Source organism: Penicillium cataractarum (genome assembly GCF_028827025.1).
Source record: "Penicillium cataractarum strain IBT 29864 chromosome Unknown utg000009l, whole genome shotgun sequence".
Lineage (NCBI taxonomy): Eukaryota > Fungi > Ascomycota > Eurotiomycetes > Eurotiales > Aspergillaceae > Penicillium > Penicillium cataractarum.
In genome coordinates, this window is record NW_026622745.1 from 2533762 (window position 1) to 2557713 (window position 23952).

At 48.2% G+C, this 23952-nt stretch overlaps 10 protein-coding genes across 10 annotated transcripts; 6 read left to right on the forward strand and 4 right to left on the reverse strand.

The window, feature by feature from the left end:
• Positions 1–187: 187 nt before the first annotated feature.
• On the forward strand, positions 188–2136 carry N7496_011517 (putative MFS multidrug transporter; the record flags this gene model as incomplete). The annotated part of the gene is made up of 7 exons (XM_056704430.1): positions 188–245; positions 303–463; positions 528–941; positions 998–1127; positions 1181–1423; positions 1476–1523; positions 1580–2136. 7 exons carry the CDS (start codon positions 188–190, stop codon positions 2134–2136), a joined length of 1611 nt encoding a protein of 536 aa, XP_056550390.1.
• Positions 2137–3023: 887 nt separating this feature from the next.
• N7496_011518 (ankyrin repeat domain-containing protein) lies at positions 3024–4313 on the forward strand (the record flags this gene model as incomplete). Its single annotated transcript, XM_056704431.1, has 2 exons — positions 3024–3108; positions 3175–4313. The coding sequence occupies 2 exons, from the start codon at positions 3024–3026 to the stop codon at positions 4311–4313; spliced, it is 1224 nt and encodes a 407-aa protein (XP_056550391.1).
• Positions 4314–5649: 1336 nt separating this feature from the next.
• Positions 5650–6992, forward strand: N7496_011519 (uncharacterized protein; the record flags this gene model as incomplete). The annotated part of the gene is made up of 4 exons (XM_056704432.1): positions 5650–5820; positions 5890–6091; positions 6166–6522; positions 6586–6992. 4 exons carry the CDS (start codon positions 5650–5652, stop codon positions 6990–6992), a joined length of 1137 nt encoding a protein of 378 aa, XP_056550392.1.
• Positions 6993–7856: 864 nt separating this feature from the next.
• On the forward strand, positions 7857–9407 carry N7496_011520 (MCT family MFS transporter; the record flags this gene model as incomplete). The annotated part of the gene is made up of 4 exons (XM_056704433.1): positions 7857–8097; positions 8169–8275; positions 8340–8923; positions 8978–9407. The coding sequence occupies 4 exons, from the start codon at positions 7857–7859 to the stop codon at positions 9405–9407; spliced, it is 1362 nt and encodes a 453-aa protein (XP_056550393.1).
• Positions 9408–9414: 7 nt separating this feature from the next.
• N7496_011521 (fungal specific transcription factor domain-containing protein) lies at positions 9415–10032 on the reverse strand (the record flags this gene model as incomplete). Its single annotated transcript, XM_056704434.1, has 3 exons — positions 9415–9520; positions 9573–9706; positions 9778–10032. 3 exons carry the CDS (start codon positions 10030–10032, stop codon positions 9415–9417), a joined length of 495 nt encoding a protein of 164 aa, XP_056550394.1.
• Positions 10033–11236: 1204 nt separating this feature from the next.
• N7496_011522 (uncharacterized protein) lies at positions 11237–12679 on the forward strand (the record flags this gene model as incomplete). The annotated part of the gene is made up of 6 exons (XM_056704435.1): positions 11237–11399; positions 11466–11598; positions 11772–11916; positions 11971–12112; positions 12160–12524; positions 12584–12679. 6 exons carry the CDS (start codon positions 11237–11239, stop codon positions 12677–12679), a joined length of 1044 nt encoding a protein of 347 aa, XP_056550395.1.
• A 565-nt stretch (positions 12680–13244) lies between these two features.
• N7496_011523 (uncharacterized protein) lies at positions 13245–13852 on the reverse strand (the record flags this gene model as incomplete). The annotated part of the gene is made up of 2 exons (XM_056704436.1): positions 13245–13459; positions 13531–13852. 2 exons carry the CDS (start codon positions 13850–13852, stop codon positions 13245–13247), a joined length of 537 nt encoding a protein of 178 aa, XP_056550396.1.
• A 1012-nt stretch (positions 13853–14864) lies between these two features.
• N7496_011524 (uncharacterized protein) lies at positions 14865–15329 on the forward strand (the record flags this gene model as incomplete). Its single annotated transcript, XM_056704437.1, has 2 exons — positions 14865–14945; positions 15048–15329. The coding sequence occupies 2 exons, from the start codon at positions 14865–14867 to the stop codon at positions 15327–15329; spliced, it is 363 nt and encodes a 120-aa protein (XP_056550397.1).
• A 224-nt stretch (positions 15330–15553) lies between these two features.
• Positions 15554–17673, reverse strand: N7496_011525 (Zn(II)2Cys6 transcription factor; the record flags this gene model as incomplete). The annotated part of the gene is made up of 2 exons (XM_056704438.1): positions 15554–16729; positions 16786–17673. 2 exons carry the CDS (start codon positions 17671–17673, stop codon positions 15554–15556), a joined length of 2064 nt encoding a protein of 687 aa, XP_056550398.1.
• Positions 17674–18510: 837 nt separating this feature from the next.
• On the reverse strand, positions 18511–19683 carry N7496_011526 (uncharacterized protein; the record flags this gene model as incomplete). Its single annotated transcript, XM_056704439.1, has 2 exons — positions 18511–19059; positions 19126–19683. 2 exons carry the CDS (start codon positions 19681–19683, stop codon positions 18511–18513), a joined length of 1107 nt encoding a protein of 368 aa, XP_056550399.1.
• Positions 19684–23952: the final 4269 nt, after the last annotated feature.

A 23952-nucleotide genomic window follows, 5' to 3' on the forward strand; every position in this document is an offset into this window, starting at 1 on the left:
TGACTCAAATTTTCCGATCAAATTTTAGTAAATCTTGGGCTCCACCGGTTGCAGCGAGCCATGATCGATTCCTTTTATATAATGCTTGGGTCCTACTTTCTAGGGGGTTTCTGGATCTATGAATATGGCATTCGAATCTTCATTTACGCATACTACATTTTATCCCTTTCTTTATCGCACATAAAATATGTTGGACATAGGCCGTCCATTCCCATCACGAGCCATGAATCTCTTTTCTTCTTCAGGTGCGATCAAACCCCGCATAATTCCTTCTTCCTAACATTGCCACTAACTGCTTCTAGGCAAGAAGCCTAGTTTCAATGAAAAAGTTGTATCGGATTCAATCAAGCCTACTACAAGTACTATAAAAGATGAAAACTATACACTCATTGATTTGACTCCTGAAGAAACACTCGTCGAGTTCTCAGAAGACTCAACTGCCGATCCCACCAACTGGACGCTTGTAAGCTTGAACACTCTAGAGAACCGAGCCAATCGGAATAAAATAAGACTGACAACCGGTGCAGAAAAAGAAAATATACAATGCAGTTGTGGGGCTATTCATCGTGCTCAATAGTGGCGTGTCATCCTCCTTGCCTAGCAATGCAGTCCCCACTATCATGCAGGACTTTGGTCTGTCAGAAGATGGCCAAAAGGTGTTGCCAACTGCTATCTTCCTGATAGGATATTGTGTTGGACCTTTGGTTTGGAGCCCATTGAGTGAGACCGTTGGAAGGAGACCAGTTCTCTTCTGGACCTTTACTGTTTTCGTTCTTGGGACACTTGGCTGTGCTTTTGCGCCAAATTGGGCAGCCCTGTTAATCTTCCGTGTCATCTGTGGTACAATGGCTGCTGCGCCGCAGACCGTTTCCGGTGGAGTGTACGCGGATATGTTCTCCGATATGCGGAGCCGTGGTCGCGCCATGGCTTTGTACATGTCGGTAAGTTATAGTATCACAGTGGAGCTTTGATGCAGACCAAGCTAATTAATCCAAAGGCTTCCAGCTTTGGGCCAATCATTGGACCTATCATCTCTGGATGTTCTGTCAAATATGGTTGGAGATGGACCTTCCGTATCGACTTGATCATTTGTGGTCTTACATGGATAGCTCTTCTGTTCTTGTCAGGTAAGAAGCGGATTTACTGCCCTTAAGGGACAAAGCTAAACTGGATTCAATAGAAACGTTCACACCTGTTCTATTGAAGAAGCAAGCTAAGAAGCTACGCAAAGAGACGGGATCTAACCGTTATTTCGCTCCACAAGAACTAAAGTCAGATGCGGCCTTTACTCTCACCCAAACCATCACACGCCCACTCACAATGCTTGTGTTTGAACCAATTATTTTGTTCACGGCTATCTATGTTTCTCTGGCATGGGCCATGGTCTTTTTCTACTTTCAAGCATATCCAATTATCTTCAAAGGTGTGTCCCTAAAGTATTCACAAATGAACGAATTGAAGCTAAAAGTGCGAAGGAATATATGGTTTCGATGTTGCGATGACTTCTCTCACATACCTTCCAAGTAAGTCGTTATTTTACTCTCAAAATGAGGGTGGCCACGAGTCTAATACTGAACAGTGGGCGTTGGTGCCGCATCATCCTGTGTGTTCGCTCTATACTACGACATGATCTATCAAAAGGCCAAGAAGCTCGGAAAACGCTGGGCCTCAGGACCCGAGTATCAAAGGCTTCCACTTTCATGCACAGCTGGACCTCTCCTATCAATCAGCATGTTCTGGCTGGCCTGGTCCGCAAAGCCGAGCGTCCACTGGATTGTCCCTGTACTTTCAGGGTCAATCTTCGGACTAGCATACCAAATAACCTTCATCTCCCTTCTCACATACGTCACCGATGCCTACAAAATCTATTCTGCTAGTGCACTGGCGTCTTCAGTCATCATGCGCAGTATCGCGGGAGCATTGTTCCCTCTCGCTGCGGATCCGTTATACTCAAAACTCGAGGTCTCTTGGGCAACCTCGATACTTGGGTTCGCCAGTATGGCGTGTATCCCCATTCCTTTTGCATTGTTGTATTACGGCCCTTCGATACGGAAGCGGAGCCCGTTCTGTCAGAGATTGTTGGGAGAGGATATGATCAAACAGTCGAGTGGAACGAGAACACCCGAGGAGGCTTAAGGGGTTGTTTTAACAATGACATGATGAGACCACGAGCTGTTTTCGAATTTGCATTCACGATGGGCATTTGCATTGCATACAAAAATATTGTTTTCGGGGATTTCCGTTGCCGTCAAGGCCATAGGCAACTACTACTTGTTTAATGTTTAACTTCGAGGTAATTCGTCATTAACATGCATTTAATATTTCTCTTCCACTTCTTTCTTAGCTCTACATATCTATACGCACTAATAATAGTTGCGGTGTTCCAGAACTGTTAAGCGAGTACTCCGTACAGTAGTTGACAATCTAAACCCGAACGGTTTTGGCCCCCGGGGCCCAAGGGGCTTATTCACCAGCTACCCCTGAACGTGTTTTCAGCATTTCTACATGTGAATATGGCAGCCTTGACCTTTACTACTTGCTAGCATATTGGCGGAATCTGATATCCTTGCGTTCAATCTATCTAAAATTTCCACGAATTAAAGTTGAGACGATCAGAAGCGGTTGACCCGGGGCTGAAATTTCGGTTACGTCTGCCAGTCCTCGCCAATCTAGATATCCAGTTAGTGCTTGACAAACCAAACATCAACACATCCATCATTATGTGGCCCTCACAAAACATTACTTTTTTGCCTTGTTCTGGACTCCTAAAAGAATAAATGGCTGAGATACAAGAAAGTCTAGAAGGAATCGCCCAACACAAGAATTCGACACCTGTATTACGGGGGCCAATCTCCATAATTCATTCATGTTTTGCTGACACTCTAAGCGTATCGGAAGCCTTACGTGTCGTATTTGAGGATTCTAATTCGTTGCATCCACTCTCTCTGGGTCACCCTCTGTATGGCCCGATGTTGATTGTTCAAAAGAGCCTCAGAAGGTGATTGCAACGTGTATCCACTGAAATGTCTCTCATTCGACTACCTCCTGAGCTTCTCACACTGATCATCCAAGATTTGAGTCTTCGCGATCTTAATGCGGTCGTACAATGTCATCCTGCTCTATAACATTCCCTTAACGGTTGTCTTTACGCTCGTGGCGTGAAACACAACAAAGGTTCTGCGTTATGGTGGGCTGCGAATCACGGCTCTTCAGGGACCCTCCAGCGCTTCATCGATGCTGGAGCAAACTTATGCTGGGAGTCAAATTATTGGTCTCGCTCAGGGGCCTTCCCGAGAGCCAAGCATTTCCGATACCTTAAGTTCCGCGACGGACTGAACGAGTTGGCAAGGCATCCCATCTCAAATGCTACCAAACGTGGTCACACTGCCGTTGTGGCTAAGTTCCTTGACAATGGGGTCAATGTAAATCATAAGAATCGCTTTGGCCGGAGCCCGCTTGCACTGGCAGCAGGCGGTGGTCATTTTGACACGGTCAAGATGCTTCTTAGCCGCGGCGCCTGTCTTCTTTCAGTCGACTTGGACGGTCGTCGACCTATCACATACGCAGCGCGCGAGGGACATGATGACATTGCGGATTATCTGCTTGACAAATTTCGGCACCGGTACCCGCGTCTACATCTGACTGCCAAAGCCGATATTCAAATACTGCTACAACACGCGGCACGACGAGGAAACGAGACACGAGTGATGCATCTTCTTTTCAACGAAGGCGCTGAAATTAACTTTCAGTTTACCGTAGAAAGTCGGACTCCATTATATGACGCGGTTAAAAGCGCCCCTGTCAGTATGGTTCGGCTCCTCCTAGAGAACGGGGCCGATCCAAATGCCCGAGAATCACCCGACAAGTTTAGAAACGGCGGTCGCGCTTTGACCCCCTTGTGCCTGGCCGTCGGCAGGGAGGGTAGTTATGAGGTAATCCAGCTGCTACTGCAGTATGGGGCTGATGCCGGCGCAGACAGCAAATCGGCTCTGTATGCTGCGGCGGAAGCAGGAAAGTCGGATGAATTCTTTCTTTTTGTGCAAAGTGGTGCAAAAATTCGAGATGTTCAAGGAGGACTGATGCGTGTGGCGCAGAAGTCGGAGTGTGAGCCCATCACAAGTTACCTGCTTCAACAAGGCGCAAACCCTAACCCTCGTCGAAGGATCTGTGGTTGGTATAGGCACCGGCGACCTCAACCAGGTTCAATTAGAGCCCTTGAGAGGGAGATTTTCACCGAGTTGATTAGGGCCGATTTTTCTAAAAATAATATGGTAGCGATACTTGAGTTGTGTAACCATGTCATGGTCGAATAGTCGCTCAAGGAACTCCCGGGTTGCGACGTTTGTCTATGTTTTCCTTTGCATTCTTTGTTTATGTATCAATTTGCGATTGCAGCTACTAGCTCTTCTGTCTCTATCCTTGGCTTGCACCTCTCGAGTTTAAGTGTATCGCTACATAATTATTTCTCTCTCTTGAAACATTCCCTCAAGGTAAATCTCTATATATACGCCCTCGGGAATAGGTAAAAGGTTCAAAAATAATCATATTGTTCGCCTCATGGCCGTCCTCCTTCCTATTAAGGACATTTGCGAGCGCCTCTAAAATCAAGCCGTACCAAAGAATGGTGGTTTTGTGCGATTCTCCTCGGGTGTCTCGGCCTCATCGGACTTGAGAAGTATGCATCTAGTAGTACAGTATGTATACTCTCAACGGAGTATATGTGTTGACGCCTTCCAGTATAGCAGGAGTAGTGCGTGTATATTAGCAACAAAAACCGTAGCAAAGTTTTCGAGTGGAGATGAGTCGAGCGGGGAATCGAAGTTCTTTTGTATATGTTTTGTACCTTGGAAAATTCTTCCACGTGGTTCCGACCGCAGTGCCGCACGAATAAGGCGATTCCTCCGATCGAAGGCTGAAGGTGGCCGCGCTAATACAAAATGGGAATGGGTTGACTAAGAAGTTTCAGACAGATGCACTTCATGATCCAGGGAAACGTCGCAATGAATTCAATAGTTGGTGATGGTTGGCGAGGGGGCTTGCGTGCGGGGACCTGATCTTGAGCTGTCATTGCACACACGATCAGCTTCACACGGACCTCTTGGGCTCCACTCTTCGTTTTTTGGTGGCTGATAAGGCTTCGGCAATAATAATGCTTCGACGCGGTAATATTTACCCTGGTTTCAGCATAATTGAATGGTAATATTATGCGGCTGAGATCCAATCAGCGGGGTTTCGTACAAGAGTGCTGAGTGGTCGCCGCGGCAAATCCTTGAAGCCACGGAGGAAATTCGCCACGAGCAAAAGCCCCTTGACAAATCTCTGATCGTTTGAGGGTTACAGCCCCGAGGGGAGCAAATACCAAAGAGCGCAATCAGCCCCGTTGGCGAATCCAATGGATCTAGCCGGATCGTTCGGCGGTTCCGGCTCCACTCGGTCGAATTGCATGCCCTCGACATTGCAATTGGAGCACTAAGCCTTTGGATCTGGTGGTTCGCTTCTCCACTCTCAAGTTGAAACCAGATCACTGGCGAAAGGCCGCTCGGAACCGAGAATTGCCATGTTCAACAAGTTCTGCGAAGGAGAGGGGTACCTAAATATGCCTGTCTACCCTGTCGGTGATTTTCCATCATCATCACCACCCTCGCCGTCATGGGCCTACACGACAGTTACCCAGCATATGGGGGCCGTGGCCCTAGCGATCTGCGTCTAGGACTCGGTCTGGGATCGGTGGCCACCATTTTCATGATCCTACGTGTCTATGTCCGACTACGAATCAATAAATTCGGTACTACGGCATTGATTTTGTCCCTTGTAGCCTGGGTATGAGCTCGGCCTTTGTCGCACAATGATATCGCAGCTGAAATATCTCGTACTAATGATAAGTAACAGCTCCTCACTGCCGTCACCCAGACCTTTGGTGTCATCTCTATTCTCCATGGACTCGGAAATCATCTCACAACCGTGGAGGAAACCGGTGAATTGGGCAATTATCTCTTCTTCACTTGGATGACGGTCTTCTTCTTCAACCTGGCCATTCCAACGGGAAAGATCGCCGTGGCAGCGTTTCTGATTGAGATGAATGCCCAAGGCAGTATGTTTCCCCTCCTAATTCCAAGGCAATTGGATGTACCAGTGCCCTATCTAACCTTATCTTCTTCTCAAAAGACCCCAAGATCCGCCGCAGTCTGATCGCCGTTGCTGCGCTTAACATCGTTCTCAACATCCCGCAAATCTTGCTTGCCTGGTTTCAATGCAGCCCTCCGAACGCTCTTTGGGACCCCTTGCGACAGAGTCAATGCGATCACCGAACGAGTGTCCACTATACATACTTTGCAGGAGCTGTCGCGGCACTCTCAGATTTCTATCTGGCCATTATCCCGATCACGATGCTGGCCCCACTCCGAATCGATCGTAAGCTGAAATGGGGCTTGAGTTTCCTCATGGGCTGCGGTATCTTTGCCGGTGTCGCAGCCATTGTGCGAACATGGGCAGCTAGCTTCATCCTGGGTGATGATCCGTCGTGTGAGTAGCCTTTATTCTAATATAGGCCTTGAAAATGCGCTAATCCTATTTTCAAATTGACAGATGGTGTCGGTATCCTCTTCCGCTGGGGTGAGGTCGAGGAGTGGGTCGTCCTCATTTCCATGTCGATCCCACCTGTCTGGCCACTTTTCCGACCTTTCACTCGCCACTTCATCAAGTCCAACGGACAGTCTCGTAGTCTGCCACCATACAAGAACTACAACCAGTATGCCTCGTCGAAGGGAGATCTCACGTCGCCGATTGCTGGCCCTGTCATTACGACGACTATCTCCATCTCGTCCACCAAGGGACCTTCGTCTTCTGCTGAACCTGCACGTGCGGAATCTTCGGCAGGCTCTTTCACCAGATATGATGAGGAAGAGGCTGAGACCCCTCATACGGTTCTTAGTAGCACTGGTGGCCCTGAAGGTTGGGTGGAAATGTCTCGCTACAAGAACCATCCTCAGTGATGCTTCTTGTCAGTGTGACTGAACGCTATTACTCTTGTATATTTAAAATTTATTATGATTCAACTTTTTCAATGATTTTATTCCACGGGTGATAATGAAGGTTTTCACTCAACTGACGAAATGACGAAGACTTATCAAATCTAGCATGGTCACTGTTCGTAAGTTTTGAGACCTAGTATTCAACCGTAAGCGAAATTAACTGGTGATGTATCACGCATATGCGGTACTGCACTCCCAGAATAACTTTACTTGATGAATGAAAATGCTACGCGGTCATATCGGATTTTCCCTTCTTTAGCCTCAGCATGGTGATTCATGTGAAGGCCCTTGACTAGGTACAGAATTGTATACGATGACCCACAAATGTAGCAAACAAACACTGATCGCAAGGAAGTCACGACTCACACCATTCAACTTCATCATGATAAAAACTCAGTACGTGGGATCCACGTGGTTCGAAGAAGCTTATTTGGATTTTAACTGCATGCAAGTGCATTGGTGATATCATGCCCTCCCAATCAAACGCCAACCCAGAAATCCAAGTGAGCTTCTGGCATCGACGGAATATCACCCACAAGAATCATTCTTTTCTTATCAAGATCCGTCAAAAAAAATCCCCTCCACATTTAGCCCCCAAAATCCCAATGATCCCTATAGACTTTCGGTCGTTCGGACTCCAAATGGCCCACTATGAGTTAAGTGCGGCGGTGCGGCAGTTCACGAACGGCCGAGTCCGTTGAGCTCAATTCCAATAAGTACACCCCTTCCCATTGTCGGAGAATTTGCTTTGTTAGAAACAAGGATTTAAACGCGAAATTCGTTGAAAGCAACATAATTGTCAAAGGGTTTTTTTCATCGCAAAAGATGTCCACATCTGATGTTAAGACAGCGCCGACCGAGAGCCCGCCCTCTGACCTACACTCTGCTGCCCCATCTGACCAAAGCACTATGATGGAGAAATCTGATACTGGACTCGAAGTTAAAGATGCCGAAACGCCTAAAAACTGGTCTTCAGAAGATCCCCCTCCTGATGGGGGGTTACAGGCATGGCTGATGGTGCTTGGCGCATGGTGTGCATTGTTCTGCACTTTCGGGTGGATCAACAGTGCGTCAACCTATCAAATGATGATCGGACATTTTAGAGATCCAATATTGACCCCAGATATCATGCTACAGGTGTTGGGGAGTTCCAAAGCTACTATGAAACAGTTCTCCTCTCAAAGTACTCCGCGAGCACCATTGCATGGATCCCATCGCTTCAAATCTTCTTTATGTTTGCAATGGTGGGTTCATAGACTCAGGCGAGAGATGTTTCTTACAATTCCCTGATCTGGTTTATCTCTCTAGGGCCCTATCGTTGGTCGGCTCTACGATAATTTCGGTCCTCGCTACGTCCTCATCGGTGGCTCATTCCTACACGTCTTCGGCCTCATGATGGCATCCATCTCAAAAGAATACTATCAAGTGCTCTTGTCCCAAGGGGTTTGCAGCGCTATAGGGGTGTGTGCAATCTTCCAACCGTCGATGAATTGTATCCCCAGTTGGTTCAACAAAAAGCGTGGTGCAGCCTACGGAATTGTCTCCACGGGGTCCAGTCTAGGCGGTGTGATCTTCCCAATTATGGTCAGCCGCATGATCGCCGAGGTTGGATATGCATGGGCCATGCGAACTGCTGCATTTCTCATCCTTTTCCTGTTGGGCATTGCTATTCTAACGGTTCGGTCGCGAGTGCCGCCCAAGCCTCAGAACCTCGATAAAGCGAGTCTGGTTCGGCCTTTCACTGAGATCAAGATGTTACTGATTATTGCGGGATTCCTGTTTTTGACTTTTGGCATTTTTATTCCAATCAACTACCTAGTCATACAAGCCATGGATGCGGGCATGAGCTATGATCTCGCCCAATACCTGGTTCCTATGCTGAATGCAGCGAGGTAAGTTTGGCGTTCTGGCTCGGAAATTTACAAGACTAACATGCGCCGCTACAGTCTCTTCGGTCGTATGGGTGCTGGTATCGGCTCTGATAAGCTGGGCGCCTACAATATTCTCGTCAGCGCTTGCATGCTCGCCAGTATACTAATCCTTGCTCTCTGGATACCTGCCACTGGTAACGCGGCCATCATCGTCTTTGCGACTCTCTTCGGCTTTGCATCTGGTGCCTATGTCTCCCTCGCAGCTGCGCTGGTGGTAAAGATCTCACCCTTCCCGGAGATTGGATATAGAACTGGCTTGTTATTTTTGTTCTCGTCATTCGGAGGCTTGACGACCAATCCTATTGCAGGAGCTATTCTATCTCGGGACGGTGGCTCATATACGGGTATGAAGGTCTTTGCTGGAGTTTTCCTTCTAGCGGGTAGCTTTTTCATCCTGGCTGCCCGCTTCTATCACACTGGGCTGGTTTTAAGAGCCAAGTTTTGAGTGGTGGCTAGCTTTGTACAATTTTCGAACCCTCATCGCCTGGTTTTGTGAATGTATAGGCAAATGGGGCTAAATAGTGGTTAATGTAAAAAGAAATCAAGTCTGAATCAGGTCTATTCAAAGTTAGAAACTGAGTGTGAAGCTCAATGCGAAAAAAACACATACCTCATATCCGGTGGCAAGCTGCCAGCCCATTGGAGGACATCACGACAGGTCTCGTTCGTCACCTTGACCTTCTCAGAAATTGCTTCCTCGACACGGTCCTTACCAATCTGCTCCTCGTAACGGTCCTTACCAATCTGCTCCTCGTATAGATTGACGCGGATGCACGCCGACCGACATTATTCAGTAGCCTCGCCAAGCCGAGTACCATTTCGACAAGGCGGCTATCTGTAGATTCCCCCAAGCCCACATCCTCCCATTGTGGAAAATAGCAATGTTCATCGATAATGCAACTCGCCCGACCGAGTTCAAAGGAGAACAGATTCTCATAACAGAAGAGCGTGAGCCAAATTCTATGGCAGATGCGCTTGTCACCATTGCTGGTTCGTCGAGAACGAGCAGCACCGGGCTTATTGAGACCCATCGTTGTCGCCATAGTGACGCACATCGCCAGTATTTCCATTTATGCCGATATCTCATCGTTATATCGGAGACATATGGAGAGCAGAAGAAGCGCCTGTAGGGCCTCTAATGAGACTGCGCCAATGATATGCCCAATATAGTTGCGACTCAGCTGATGACAGCTGTCAATGAGCGGCTTGAGGTTGATGTCTTGATGGCAAAGGGCACCCGCCACGAAATTCAGGTATACTCGGAGAAGCGATATCATCCCCCAAGACTGAAGGAATTGATTGGGGCCAGATTGCAGCAGCTCCGCTGTTTCTTGCTGAGCGAGTTCATCTTCTAGAATTGGAAAGACAGAGTTTAATCTCTTCAGATAGATGCCAAGTAACTCTCTGCAAACGTCCGGCTCTGGTAGATCATGCAATTCGAAACTGAATGGTATCAACGAGGGGCTTTGACAGTCATCGCGCTGAGATTGGGGTGGGCCAAATCGATCTGCTTTTCCCAAGCGGAATAAAGCCAGATCCAGCCAGTTGGTTAGAATTTCCAAACAGGTAGTCACAGATGCCTCCAGAGGCATAGGCAAGGGCCCGTTAAACTGAATCTGCCGATGATCAGAGATCGTTGGGACCAAAGGAACTCTCTCTCTCTCTCTCTCTCTTCGATCTACGGTCACGAAATCGGCTGGCGATGTCGGAGTCACGAGAGGATCCGATTGGTGAAACTCACCCGCTCTTTCCCCGATTCTACCAGGACTGACAGTAGGACTGACGAGAGTGGTAGGTTGCTGTGTTTTGGATGGGCTTTGGTGTGTCTCACGGCGTTTGATCTGCTGTCCAGGTCGTCGACGATCCTCAGTTACACAAGGGACACCGGTCACAATGCATGCATGACAAGATGGCTGCCGCTCATCACAACGTGTCTTGCGGCCGCGACAATAATTGCAGGCTAAATTAACGGCTAAATTAACGCGGCGTCGCTTAGGACGATGTGCTGAACCCAGCTGGACCTCCGAGGAAGACATTGCGATGAGGTTCCGACGGAACAAAAGGGGGTCCCCGAGTCTTTAGTCGGGACAATTCGTTGGAGCCGAAAATCGACCCCCACACAAATTTGCTACCCCAGATTCCCCAGCCGATCACAGGCCTTGGATTTGTTATATAACGCTCAACTTGGGAGCTTTGTGCCTTGAATCATGATCCTGTGCAGCTCGACGTGGATCGCAACGCTGCACTCGATCGTGTAAGCTCCAATCAGCGACTATGGGCATTCCTGAAGACAAGACGGAGATGACAGGGGGTGCAAACGTTATGGAGATTGAGGATTGCAAGCCCTCAATGGCCGAGCTTCCAGTTTCTGGCACCGTGAAGCTGTTCGAGGAGGAGATGGTTGTCTTGATCCCGACTCCTACGCCCGACCCGAAAGGTATGAGTCCTGGTGATGGTGGATTCCTAGTCTTTTTCTTGAATTAATCCTTTCTCTTTTTTTTAGACCCTCTTAACCTGCCAACATGGCGCAAATACTTCATCATTCTGCTGGTCGGTCTTTATTCAGCCATCTCGGTCCTTGGAACATCTGGTCTCGGATCCATCAGAAACGAAGTGGAGAAAATGTACCCCAACGAGTCCTCTGCCGCTATTGACATCTCCTCACATGGCCAAACTTCTTCATGAGCGTGGGAAATCTTATCGCCATGCCCCTCAATGTCGCGATCGGCAGACGGCCAGTTTTCCTCATGTCTTTGGCTTTGCTGATCGTCTCTGGCATTTGGTGTGCTGCTTCAACGTCATTGAACAGCCACATTGCACGTCGCGATTTCTTCAGCATAGCGGCTAGTCAGAGCGCGGCCTTGGCTACATTAATGGTACAGGAGATTCACTTCATGCATGATCATGGCAGCAAGATTGCGTACTTTGTTGGCGTGCAATGTGTCGGTACAACGGTGGGTTTCCTTGCTACGAATTACATTGCCTCTAATCTAGGCGCACGGTGGTAGTATGGCTTCATGACTATTGTCAATGGAGTTGTGTTTATCCTGTCCATCTTCTTTGTTGCTGAGACTCGCTACGACCGACCGCGGGGACATGACACACTAGGCATTGATGGACAAGTGGAAGAACTGAAGATTGATAAAAAGGGTACAAAGCTGGTTCTCAAGAGGTTCTTTACGATAAGGCGACCAAAGAAGAGCCCTTCCTTAACCACGCCACCTATGGACCACGTACATGGAGAGATGAATTGCGCATCTTCCACTTCAAACCTATTTGGAAAGACTCGGTATTGTTTTACAAGGATACGTTCAAGGGGCTTCTTTTGCCAACAATATTCTGGCTGTTGCTTCTCAATGGTGCCTGTCTTGGTATCTATGTATACCAGGCTTCGACCTTTTCGACTGTTCTCATGAGTCCACCATATTCCTTCCATGTTGATTGGCTTGGCTTTGTTCAAGTGACGCAGGTCATTGATACGATGGTGATGATTCCAGTACTGGGCTACGGATCCGATTTCATTTGCAAGGTACTCAGCAAATGGAGGGGTGGTATCTTCCAAGTAAGTATCTCAAGCGAACCGTCTTTCGAAATCCCTTAACTTGATCTAACCCTTCCTAGCCCGAATATCGTCTCATCACAATTTTCATCCCCGCAAGTGCTGCCATTATATCGTGCACCATCTACGGCCGTGCAGCAACGAATCCGGATCAATAGCCATTGGTTGCCATCGCGGCACCTTATCACCTTGGCTACTTCTCTTTCCTGGGCGCAAATCTTGCTGCGATCACATATGCGATTGACAGTTTCCCAGAACAGACTGGTCCACTGTTACTTGTTATCTGTGCGGGTCGAGGATTCTTCGCGTTCGGTTTGAGCTACTCGACCGTGCCAATCACCGATAAGCTCGGATACGACGGGGCTATGAATATTTATGCTATAATCTGTGGTGTTCTTTTCGGTCCGGGCGTCCCTGCATATATCTTCGGTGGATGGATTCGGAAATGGGCTACTCGTCACTTCTGGCCTACTACTGTGGAAGAAGAGTGAAGTTGTAATACGAACTGTATGTCGAGTGTGTCTAATTTTATCTAAGCACCTATTGGTCATCGAGCAATTCTGCGTGATCACCGAGTGGCCGTTATTAAACACTGAACAGCCACTGAGCATGAGTCCTCCATCGTATGACTTCCAATCAGTGATATGATCACTTTGTAGTCTGAGCCTGAGCCTGAGCACCCTTATATAAGCGGTCACAGTCGAGACAGGAAAGCCCCATCCGCTAGACAACATAGCTTGCCCGAGCTCTCTTGTACGGCTTCTCCTCTGTCATTTCCTTATGCCATCCAACAGTGCAAGGCTCATCTTCGTGGCGATTCCGTCCACAACACTTGAACCAAAAGAACTCAGGATACTCTTCACGGGCTTCCATCGAGTCTGGATCAAGAGGATTCGTAGGATTATCTTCATAGAGGCAATCGTCAGGTTCGTCCTCCACTGTGGCGATTAGTTCAAGTTCCCGATCAGGCTTTGGTGGTGCAGTATATACGGAGCATTGTAAAACTTACTGGTGTGGTATAGACAGCTCGTGCTTGTGTTTGTTGTAACGTCAAACTCCTTTTCACAGTTTGCGCAAAAGGCAAAGCGCGGAATGGGTTGTTTGACGCCGTCGTCTTTGGCTGGCGCGTCTTTGTTCTCCTTTTCTTCCTCGTTGATACTAGGGCCAGTCTTTGCATCTTTTTTGTCTGCAAGGAGTAGCTCTTCCGCATGCTTCTTTGCCTCGGGGCACGTCTTGCAGATTGACTTGAAGATCTGGCGTAGCTTGACGGTAGAGATCGTGTCGATTGTGTGGTCGAGTAGATCGACTTTTTCTGCTCTTGCCGGGGCCATTCTCAATGAATTTTGGACTCGGAAAGCACGTGAGATCTGAAAAGAGCTGTTGATTATATTCACTTTTTCAGCAGCGGAGGACACCAACTGGCGCTATGTATTCACGGTCTAGCGCGTCCGCTAAGACGCGTCGGCCGAGCCGAGGGAAAGTGGAGGCTCGATCTGTGCATTAGTGAGTGATTGCTTATTATGTCTTGAACCACTAGTCGGGTACAAATCGAATAGACTAAGTGAGATCTATCAAAATCATTGCCAATTCAACTATCCCATTCGATAACCTATATCGGATCTCGATGATGGGCACTCTTCTTTGTGTCCATCCCGCACTAGCGGATAGATCCACTTCATCACTGGAGAGTCGATAGATCTCAATATGCAATCTCCCTCTCCTTTCTCATAATTCTCCCAAATATTCTCGTGAAAATATTAATTCCGCAAGCAAACTTTTCCATATGTGGCTGAATGGGTCGTAATAGGGTCGCGACGCGTCTAGCGCCAAGGGACGCAAACAATCGCGAAGATGCTTTTGCTATTTCCACGACGAGAAATAGATATGCTAAGTCTAAGTACTGACTGTACTACTGCATCGTTTTTGACTTTACTAATCTGGATGTTTGACTGCAAGTAAAAAAGGTAAATTCCCTAATCACGGAGCTGTCATCCATATACATGGAAATCGCTTAGTTGAAACAGTCCATCCAACAACCAACCATAGTACAAGCCTTTATCCTCGAGTACCTAAAGCTCCACATGCGAATGGTCAAACACATTATTAAATAGCCATACAATGATCGCAAACATCATTCGTGGGCTGTCGCCAGCGCCCCGTATAACAATCATCCAATCAGCACGAGTCAACATGGTGGATGCCTAGTCGAGAGCGCCCGTCAGCACAACCACAACCTGAGCATCACTACGAAGACAACGATCACATTAAAATCCCCTCCATCTCCATCCATCCTTTCAATAAACAGAACAGGAAATTAAACAGTGTTACCTACACCAGATCGCCATGGGAGCCTCAACTCCAAGCGAAGTAGCCCCTCCCTACGAAGAACTATACTCCCAGCGACCATCAAACCCACTAACTGGGGTACGTCATCTCACTTCTCCTTCCCACCACGAGATCATTATTGTCGCTCCTACACCTATAAATCCAAATACACACCCATCTCATAACCCTATCTACAAATAGTACTCCCGCGTCGCTGCTGCCGATGAACCAGACCTCGACCTCGAGCGCGACGCACACCAGCACGACGCATCACTCCCGCTCGAACTAAACGAATCCCAAAACAACTCCAATAAGCCGCATACTCACTGCGAGGAATGCGATCGGCAACTTGAGCGGCGCGAGAGACGGCGTAGCAAGGAGCATTGCTGTACGACTGTTTCGCGGACTTTTATGACTATTGCGTTGTTCTTGATGATTTTTGGGATTGTGGCTGTGTCTTCTTTGAAGAGGGGGAAGAAATGATTTTGGATATGGATTTGGTATTGACGTTTGTTCGAACTTAAGATGTTAAGTTAGTGACGAGATTACTGTTTTGATTAAGTGAATCTAGGCGTACTTTAAGTTACAATTCTTTATCATTCAACTACTCGCGGAGTGTCTCGAGTTCAAGTACCGGATGAAAAAGATCATAAATTCATCAAAGGGGTATAAAGCACACTCGTATATCCCATATCAATCCAACCTTCTCAGCCAACGGGATAACTCCCACCCTCCTGCCCCATAACCGCAAGACTCTGCGCCAAATAATTCCAATCCGGAAATTCCACCCAATTCAAATCCCACCCATTCACTTCAAACAAAGCCTCCGCACCCTGTACAAACCCCCCACCCATCGCAACAGTATTCTCAATTCCAGCCCCCGTCATATTCCCATTCGCAACAACCACACTCCCCATCCCAGTCTCGCCTGTACCAGCTGCAACCGCCGTAACAGTCGTAGCGCCAGTCACACCACCCTCGGGGATAACCTCCACCCCCGTTACGGGCGGGACATAAGCCTGTCGAATCTTATACGCCTTGGCTCGCAGTCCAACCAGAACGGGCCATTTGGGACCTGGATCCGGCCACGAGGGATCATTCTCTGCAAGATCGAAATGGCGATTGACATCGCGCCAGGCACGGGTTACGTGCGGACCGCTCGGGTACACGCACAGATGCCACAGGATATACGTCAGCAGGTGGAATTGTGTGTATGTCGACGTTAACCAGCGTGTTCCGCGGAGTAAATCGTCCGTGTACATTTCCAGTCCAAGTTCGAGCGCATGGCAGGCCATTGCTAGCAAGGACGAGGCAGCCTCGACATTCGCGTCTGTGTCTGCAGCAGATCGACGCTGTAGGGCCTTTTGACGCACGTGGACTTCTAATTTTGATAACAGGACTTGAGCGACCATTACGCCTTGACGTTGGATGGGAATGTCCATATCTGCATATTGCAGGTAGCGCTCGTGCAGACGTGTTTTAAGGTCTGTGATGAGTGATTCGGCATGGCCGCTAGCGCGAGAGATGGGCACCCACATGCTATTTATTTCGGAGATGATAAGAATAAAGCTCATTTCTGTCCAGCGGGGGAGGGATTGAGAGGGGGTCGTTTGGGTTTCTGTCAGGTTCTGATCGTCGATGTTTGTGGGGAATTCGGTGTCCGCGCCAAAGTCTTGTTCTGAGACGCTGATGCCGTGGTCCTCGGCCATGCGCGCATCTGTTGTGTAGAGAATCCACCAGAGACGGCGACGGAGCTCACATTCCAGTGGAGGGAGCTTGAAGTTTTTACCGTCGCGGTGGACGCCAATAGATTGAGCGGCACGGATGGCCAGGCCGCGTAGTGTGAAGCCGGAGCGTCCGCTATTAGTGTAGCGAAGGCATGTCTAGATTTTTCGTCAATATCAGATGGTCTAGTTTTCTTGAGACTAGAGGCTCTTACCAGGTAGATAGCCATGGCTTGTAGCGATGTCACGGTAGGAGAGTCTAGGAATGATGAATTGTGCATGGCAAGTTCCAATCCCTGTTGATATCGACGTAGATCATCCCGAGTCTCCTCATTAGTAGGATCATCCGAGACCAGCGTCGTAGTAGCAGCGAAAAAGATCGCAAAAAGCAGACAATGCACATCCGGTTTCACCGCATCAGGCCGATTAATAGCAGTGTATATACGCGGTGTCGTCGTCGGGACATGAATCACCTTCAAGACGGGATCCACCCGACTCAAGAAGATCTGCCAGAGCAGCGTACCCTGCCACCGAGTAGGACATAATGCTCTGAAATCAGCCTGGAGCAAAATAGGATTTGTAATAATCCCATCCACCTTCAGTGGAGGCGGTTTCCTCGAGGAAGTATTCTCCGTATTGGGTGATCCCATAGCAGTCTGTAAATCCTTCTCTTTCTCAAGAACCCTCGACAACAGCGGCTCATCAATATAACAACCATCCCTCGACAAGAATCCACGATGCGACTCCTCATCTCGACCAGACCGACCACTCAGACCTGGTCCAGACTGACTCGACACCGAGACCGGACTAATTTGAACATTCGACCCGGTAAGCGCTTGATTCACCTGCGCCGAAGCGCCAGCCATCTTACTCCCCGCTAACGTGGTAATCGAGCGCTCGAGCTGCTCAAGCCGCGCCACGACATCCGTCACCGTCGTCTTGGGTGGGCGGCGCTTAGCCCGTCTAGGGCCGGGGTATTGGCAGGGCACATTAAGGCGCACGCACTTGTTGCACGGTGCCCCCTTATCACAACGGACCTTCCGTTCATGGCAGCGGAGACACGAGCGCTCGACATTGTAGCGACGAACATGCTCCATATCCATGGTGATGACGAATACACGCCAGCTCGGTCGTTCAGAAATTAATCCATCCGCTCGCGAGGATTGTGGAGATAATATAAGGGGGCTGTCCCGGCCCTCGATTTTTCAAGCTCGGAATTTGCGCCCTTAGGCTCGTTGGAGTGTGAATGTCTGCTCTTGATTTGCGCTTGTTTGTGGAGATGATCGATGATGGATGCAACAAAGGCTCGGTCGTTCGGAGCTCGGGGTTTGGTGAATGGCCGCTGATTCCATCCAATCAGTTGGTGGTGAGGTGGATGAAGTGGATATCTGAGTGGGTCTGGTTGGGTCAGGGTCCTTGAGAGAAGCGACGCAAAAGCCATGCAAAACCCGGGGAAGTGCACGATGATGACAGTCGGCTTTTATTGATTTGGATACGGGCCAGGGTTTTGAAAATTGATAAAGGTGTTCCTGTCACCTAGTGTCATGGGATATTTGGATATACGAGAACTGCTCCTTGGCAGCAAGATCTATACACAACTCTTAGCGGCGATCATCCGCGTTTGCCAATCCAAATGGATCCCCTCATGCACACTCTACACTTCATACGAACACTACAAAAGAACAGTTGACGGGCCGACCGGATCAGCCTATAGAAAAACAGTGTCTTATCTTCGTCATGCGTAAAATCATTTCATTCTTTTGAAGATTCCAAAAAAAATTACCGAACTTCAGAAAAAGCCGCCAGGATATAATCGCTCAACCCTCGCGCCAATTAGACTCTATTAACCCAGAGATCTTATGAAACCACCAAAACGCCCGCAAAATATGAACATGAGACCCAGAAAAACAAGCACGTGACACATGATACATCCCCTCGGTCTATGAGATCAAAAGATCCCGCACACTCATACCCTTTCTCCTTTGGGAGTCGACACTCATCCGACTGTCTTCTGACGTTGACAGAGTTGTGCTACCGGAGAAGTGCTCGCTGATCGAGTCTGCCGTACCACGGCGGTCTCGTGTCAGCATCAGCAGCGCAGCGGATGCTTCGTGGTCAATGCCTTGAAGTTCATGGAGTTTATCCATGGACGGGTGACTAGGACCCAGGGCAGGGCTAGGCAGAATTGAGGGGGCATCGGGGAGAGTGTGGACGGAGGGCATCCTCGTGCGGGGAGAAAATGATGGGGATGCATCATAGATGTGAGTGTTGGGGGGCAGGATTTCTGGGGAGGCGACGGAGGAGGCGGAGGAGTAGTATGTAGAAGAAGGAGGACGTTGTGGTGCTTGGTGCATGAGAGTGTCTGTACCAGTCTCGGCAATGAATTCTGGGGAGGTAGGAGATGGAGGTGCGGCTGTTGGGTGGGCACTGCCGGCGGATTTGAGGTCCTGGATGCATTTTTCCAGGTAGTTGACGTAGTCGATGCTGGCCTGCAAGGTTGTTAGATTGGGATGGTGATGTGAGAGTAGAATGAGGAAGATATAGAAGAAACATACCTGAAGAATTGCCAATTTGTGCATCTCCTGACCCCGACAGGCGGGAATCATATCCTTGAGTGTTCCAAACTCCTCATTCATCTTGGACCGGCGGCGGCGCTCAATCAAACTGTGAGCTGTCTTGCGGGCAATCTTGCGACCAGCAGCACTGGTCGCACTCGGCTGCTTCTTCTTGGAGGCTGTGGCATTGGCATTGGCGGGTTCAGATACGGTCTGAGCTGCTCCCTTGGCGGATTCCTTGGGCTTTGCAGGAGACTTAGTAGTTGCTGGTGATTTGGGCTTCATCTGGATGATTTTGCGAGTGCGAGTCGGTGGAGGAGGGAGATCCAGGTCCTCCAATGGTCGCTTGGTAGCCGTTCCCGACCGAGCATGTTGGGATGAGCGTCCCCGAGCAGTGAGCTCGGGGGATGTCGGGGAAGCGGGGACATAAGTTGGGTCTGATCGCGAGGAGCGCCGGCTGGCCGAGTCCCCCTTGGCGGGACTTAGAGCTGCCGGGGGCAGAGCAAAGGCATCGGAGCCGTCGGCGGGCTGATCCTTAATGATCAGTTCACCAGACATGGCTGGTGTAGGCGGGAAGCGAGATCGAGACATCAGGGGGAGGGGGACGAAGGAGAGAGGAATAGGGATGAGGAGAAAAGGTACACACTCCGTACCAGCGAGGAAGAGGCAGCGGAATCGACATGATTATAAGGCCGAGAATGGGTGGTATGAAGACGGATTGTCCCTATAGAAAGCTGGTGTCGCGTGCTTTGCGCCCACGAGCCGCAATGGGGCCCGTTGATTGGCGGGGGATCCCCGTGGGCCAAGGGACGACGGGTATTTGCTGGTTGCTGCTGGTGGGGCCAAGAGCTTATCAAGAGTACATCCAGGATATACTTGAATCCTTAACTACCGTAGGTACCTCTAGGCACTACCGGCAGTACCATCTACCTCCACCCTTTCTCTCTCCCCTCCGATCCAGAGTGGTAGCCCAGCACGTGCGCCCTGGACTCGCAGGCAATTGCTGGTGCTCACACACGGACGACCAAAACAGTCTTTGTGGAGGGATCGTCGAGGTGTACGTTTGCGTGGAGACTAGACCAACATACTTTTTGACCCCTCGCCACAATCCCTCCTCTCCCTCTAAGAATCCTCAATGACACCACTGCGAAGAAGATTATTCGGAGCCGTACCTGGCAACATCCATGAGTTGGAATCATAATGTTACCCTGACCAAGGCTGGCACATGTGTTCCTTCTTGGTTTCGCTTTCGTGTCCTATATCTCCTCGGAGGGCCCACGTGCCAACTCTAAAATTGATCCTGCTACTCCTATCTCTTGTAACTAAGAATAATTCTTAGTGACGATTTCTTTTGACCCCTTAATAGGTACTTACTACAGCCATTTTAGACAAAAGGCGTTACCTGATCGGGTCCAAAATTGAGGTTGATGATCCTTCAAAAACAAGCACGGGCACAGGCACAGTTCCTTTATCAGCGGTCATAATATTAAGAATCTTATTCTAAAACACTTTGATTACCATGAATTCCGCTCTGAACAGGCAATGGGGACGCAATGCTGACCAAATGCTCACGTGCGAGGCTGAATTGGATATCTAAGCCACTTATCACAGGTACGGAAGGATTGCCAGTGATCCAATGAGGGTCTCACAGACCTTTCACCCCATACTGAAATTTTCTAGATTATGCCTCTGGAAGCTAAGCTTTGCAGTGGGTTATACTTCCGTCGGCAATACAACATTATTCAATCACATCGAACGATATGATACGTTGAGGGTCGCATTATAAAATCGCGCCAAAGCAAACACATAAATGTTCTTCTACCATTACAGATCTGCACGGTAGGTCCTAGCCACAAATCCTCATTAAGTGTCAATACGAGAACATTTTCAACCAACCCTTAAGAGTGAGACTCCTCCAATATGAATCAGCAAACAATGCCAGTAATTTCTCTCGCTCGATCGGATCACTGCCCCAGTTCCTTGCCTATACAGATAGCCATGCTGGAAAATACTAATCTCAGCTGGCGGCTCTGGCCAAAAGATACAAGTTCTCTGATTCATCATAAGATCCAACTCAGTATCATATCTTCTCGGTGGATCACGGTCGGTCCGGTCTCATCCGGGATATTCGACAATCATGCACCAGCAGCATCCGTTCGAGGTATAATCACTGAGTGTCGGTGATATGAAAACAGAGTCACAGACGACATTGCCTTGATAGCCTTACCATGAGCCACTTCCCCCTTCGAGGAAATCAATTGCATGGGAAGACAAATTTCAACGCTGGAGTTGCACGGCCCTCTTAGAGCCGAAGCAGTACAACAAATGCGCATGTCACTCTCGACAAGATGGCCAACCCTCTCGAGGATCTTGATGGTTTCGATACATGGCTAGGAGCCACCATGCCAGTTCTGCACGTAAATAACGTGGCAGAACTGGTTGATATCCGAATCCCCCGACTTGCCCGTCACCACCCAGTGGATTCGATGGTGATGTATTCAAGAACTATACACTCCCTGGACAACGCTACGCCGATAATTTCTCTTCCATTAGCTCAGCCAACATGTAGACATTGCTTTTTTTACGTTACATAACGATCAATACTACCGTATTCAAAGCATTTAAAAGGTACGATTTTATATTGCCGCGTAGACGTAATACAACTCGATAAATTTGAATTCGACTGGAGTATCGGCGTAGCGTTATCCAGGCAGTGTACAAAGGGGCATTTATTAGCAAAAGGTCAAGCAGCCGTGCCAACATGGCCGCCGTCCTTAATAAATATATGGAATTTTTAGGGAGAAAAGCAGGAATTATGCAATGATAGTAGAGGAATCCTGCCAGTTCGCCGAAAAAGGTGCTTCAGCGCTACGCGGTCTTTTGAAGTCGTAGGGTGGTTTTGATGGCGTAAAACAACAGAAAGGAGTGCTGCTAGACGGTGAGAGGCCGAAGCCCCCTAAACTGTCTTGATTGGCTGAAAAACGGGATCGGGCCCATAAATCACAGATTTGCCAGTCTGGCATTCAATCTTGAGAATTATGACTTGTTTTTTTGAATAATCTTACATAACAAGAAGCGCCGATAGTGTAATGGTTATCATTCAACCCTTCCAAGGTTGAGATCGGGGTTCGATTCCCCGTCGGCGCATAGGACAACTTTTTTGTTCAGAAAAATGTGCAAAAATGTGCCTTTCGGGTGGAGATCAAGTCGCCATGGAACATGTATTGTCCATACGAGAGACTATCGTCTTTATTATCATTATTAGTAGTAATTTAACTGTTATTATTACTGTTTTTTTAAGAATAGGGGAGTATTTTGCATAGAATAATTCTGATGCTTCGACATATGTTGCGAATTGGACACTTTCGGTTTATTATTACATACATGTATCAGTAACCGCATCTTTTACTGGCACCGTTGTTACTTGGTAGCAGTCGATACCGTGAAATTATTACCCCTTTCTACTACAATTTTTGTGTAATGATCTGGTACAGAGACCGGACCAAAGCTTTTCTACCCCAATTGCCGCCTATTCCGCGAATAATGCAACGGCCTCGTATAGGGTCTCACGATAATAGGAGGAAATTTACTCCTGAACTATCTCTGAGTTAAAAAAGATGTGCTATTTATTAGTTGACAAAAAAAGAACATGTTACTTGCGCCGACGGGGAATCGAACCCCGATCTCAACCTTGGAAGGGTTGAATGATAACCATTACACTATCGGCGCTTCTTGTTATATCCTAAATCAAGATCTTTGGAGTCTTATTAGGTCAAAATTGATATCCAAACCATACCCGACCGGGTCACAACCACACCGCCACCTTTGCTTCAATTGACAAGATCAACGGCTATTTCAGTATATAGAGCAATTGAATTGGGTTTAATTTGGTTATTAGATGTATCAAAAGGTAAATGGAGGCAATGGTCCACCATGCTCGTGTCCTATGCCTGGAAGGTTTCTGTCCCATGCGGTCGGCAATCCCGCTCGAATAACTTTAAAGCGGCTTCTTACTCCTCAGTCAATGCTTTCGGGAAGTGATTAACGTCCAAAAATGTGTATATATGACCCATTGAGCCTGGATCGGTTGTAATATCATAGATGCTGGGCTGGGTATCGGAAAATTGTCCTTTCTGTCAGGAGGTAGGCCCAACTGCTACATACCATTCGGGCGGGCACAAGGTTGGACCTGGGTCAAATATATAGAATCACGTAATTCCGCCTGTCCATCAGTAGGACGCAAGACAGATAGGCAATTCAGCTTTGCGCGAATATCAAAACCAATATTATTACTAGCAACACCAAAAAAGAGACACAAATCCATGGTTCCAATCCCCAGTGCAAGGAGAGGAATATCCATAAGCTCCATATAGATTACCCTACTAACAACAGCCAAGGGTTCACTCTAACTAGGTTAAAAAATTGATAGTCTCGGCTCATCGCTCCCAAAGTTGGTTCCGGAGCGAGCTTTCAAGAAATCATTATTTCTTATTGCGAACTATATGTTTAGAATAGTCGTTAAGAAATAATGTCCTTGAGCCGTATGAGTTCAACTTCATAGGTCAAATGGCCCACCCGGGTAAGAAAAGGAGAAAAGAGAGTGCAAGAGGTAGCTTGCACGAACATAGATAAAACCCAGTCCCACCAGGGCTGTGACAATAAGGTCGGTTGCGGAGCGGAGTGAAGTAATATAAGCCAGGAAAACATAAATTTGTCTGGAATCGCTTGTTATGACTAGTTGACCCCCAGCCATAATAATCCGATGTGATTGCATTGAGGATCTGTGTACCCCGGGCTTCAGTAAAATATAGATCAGAGTCACTGAAA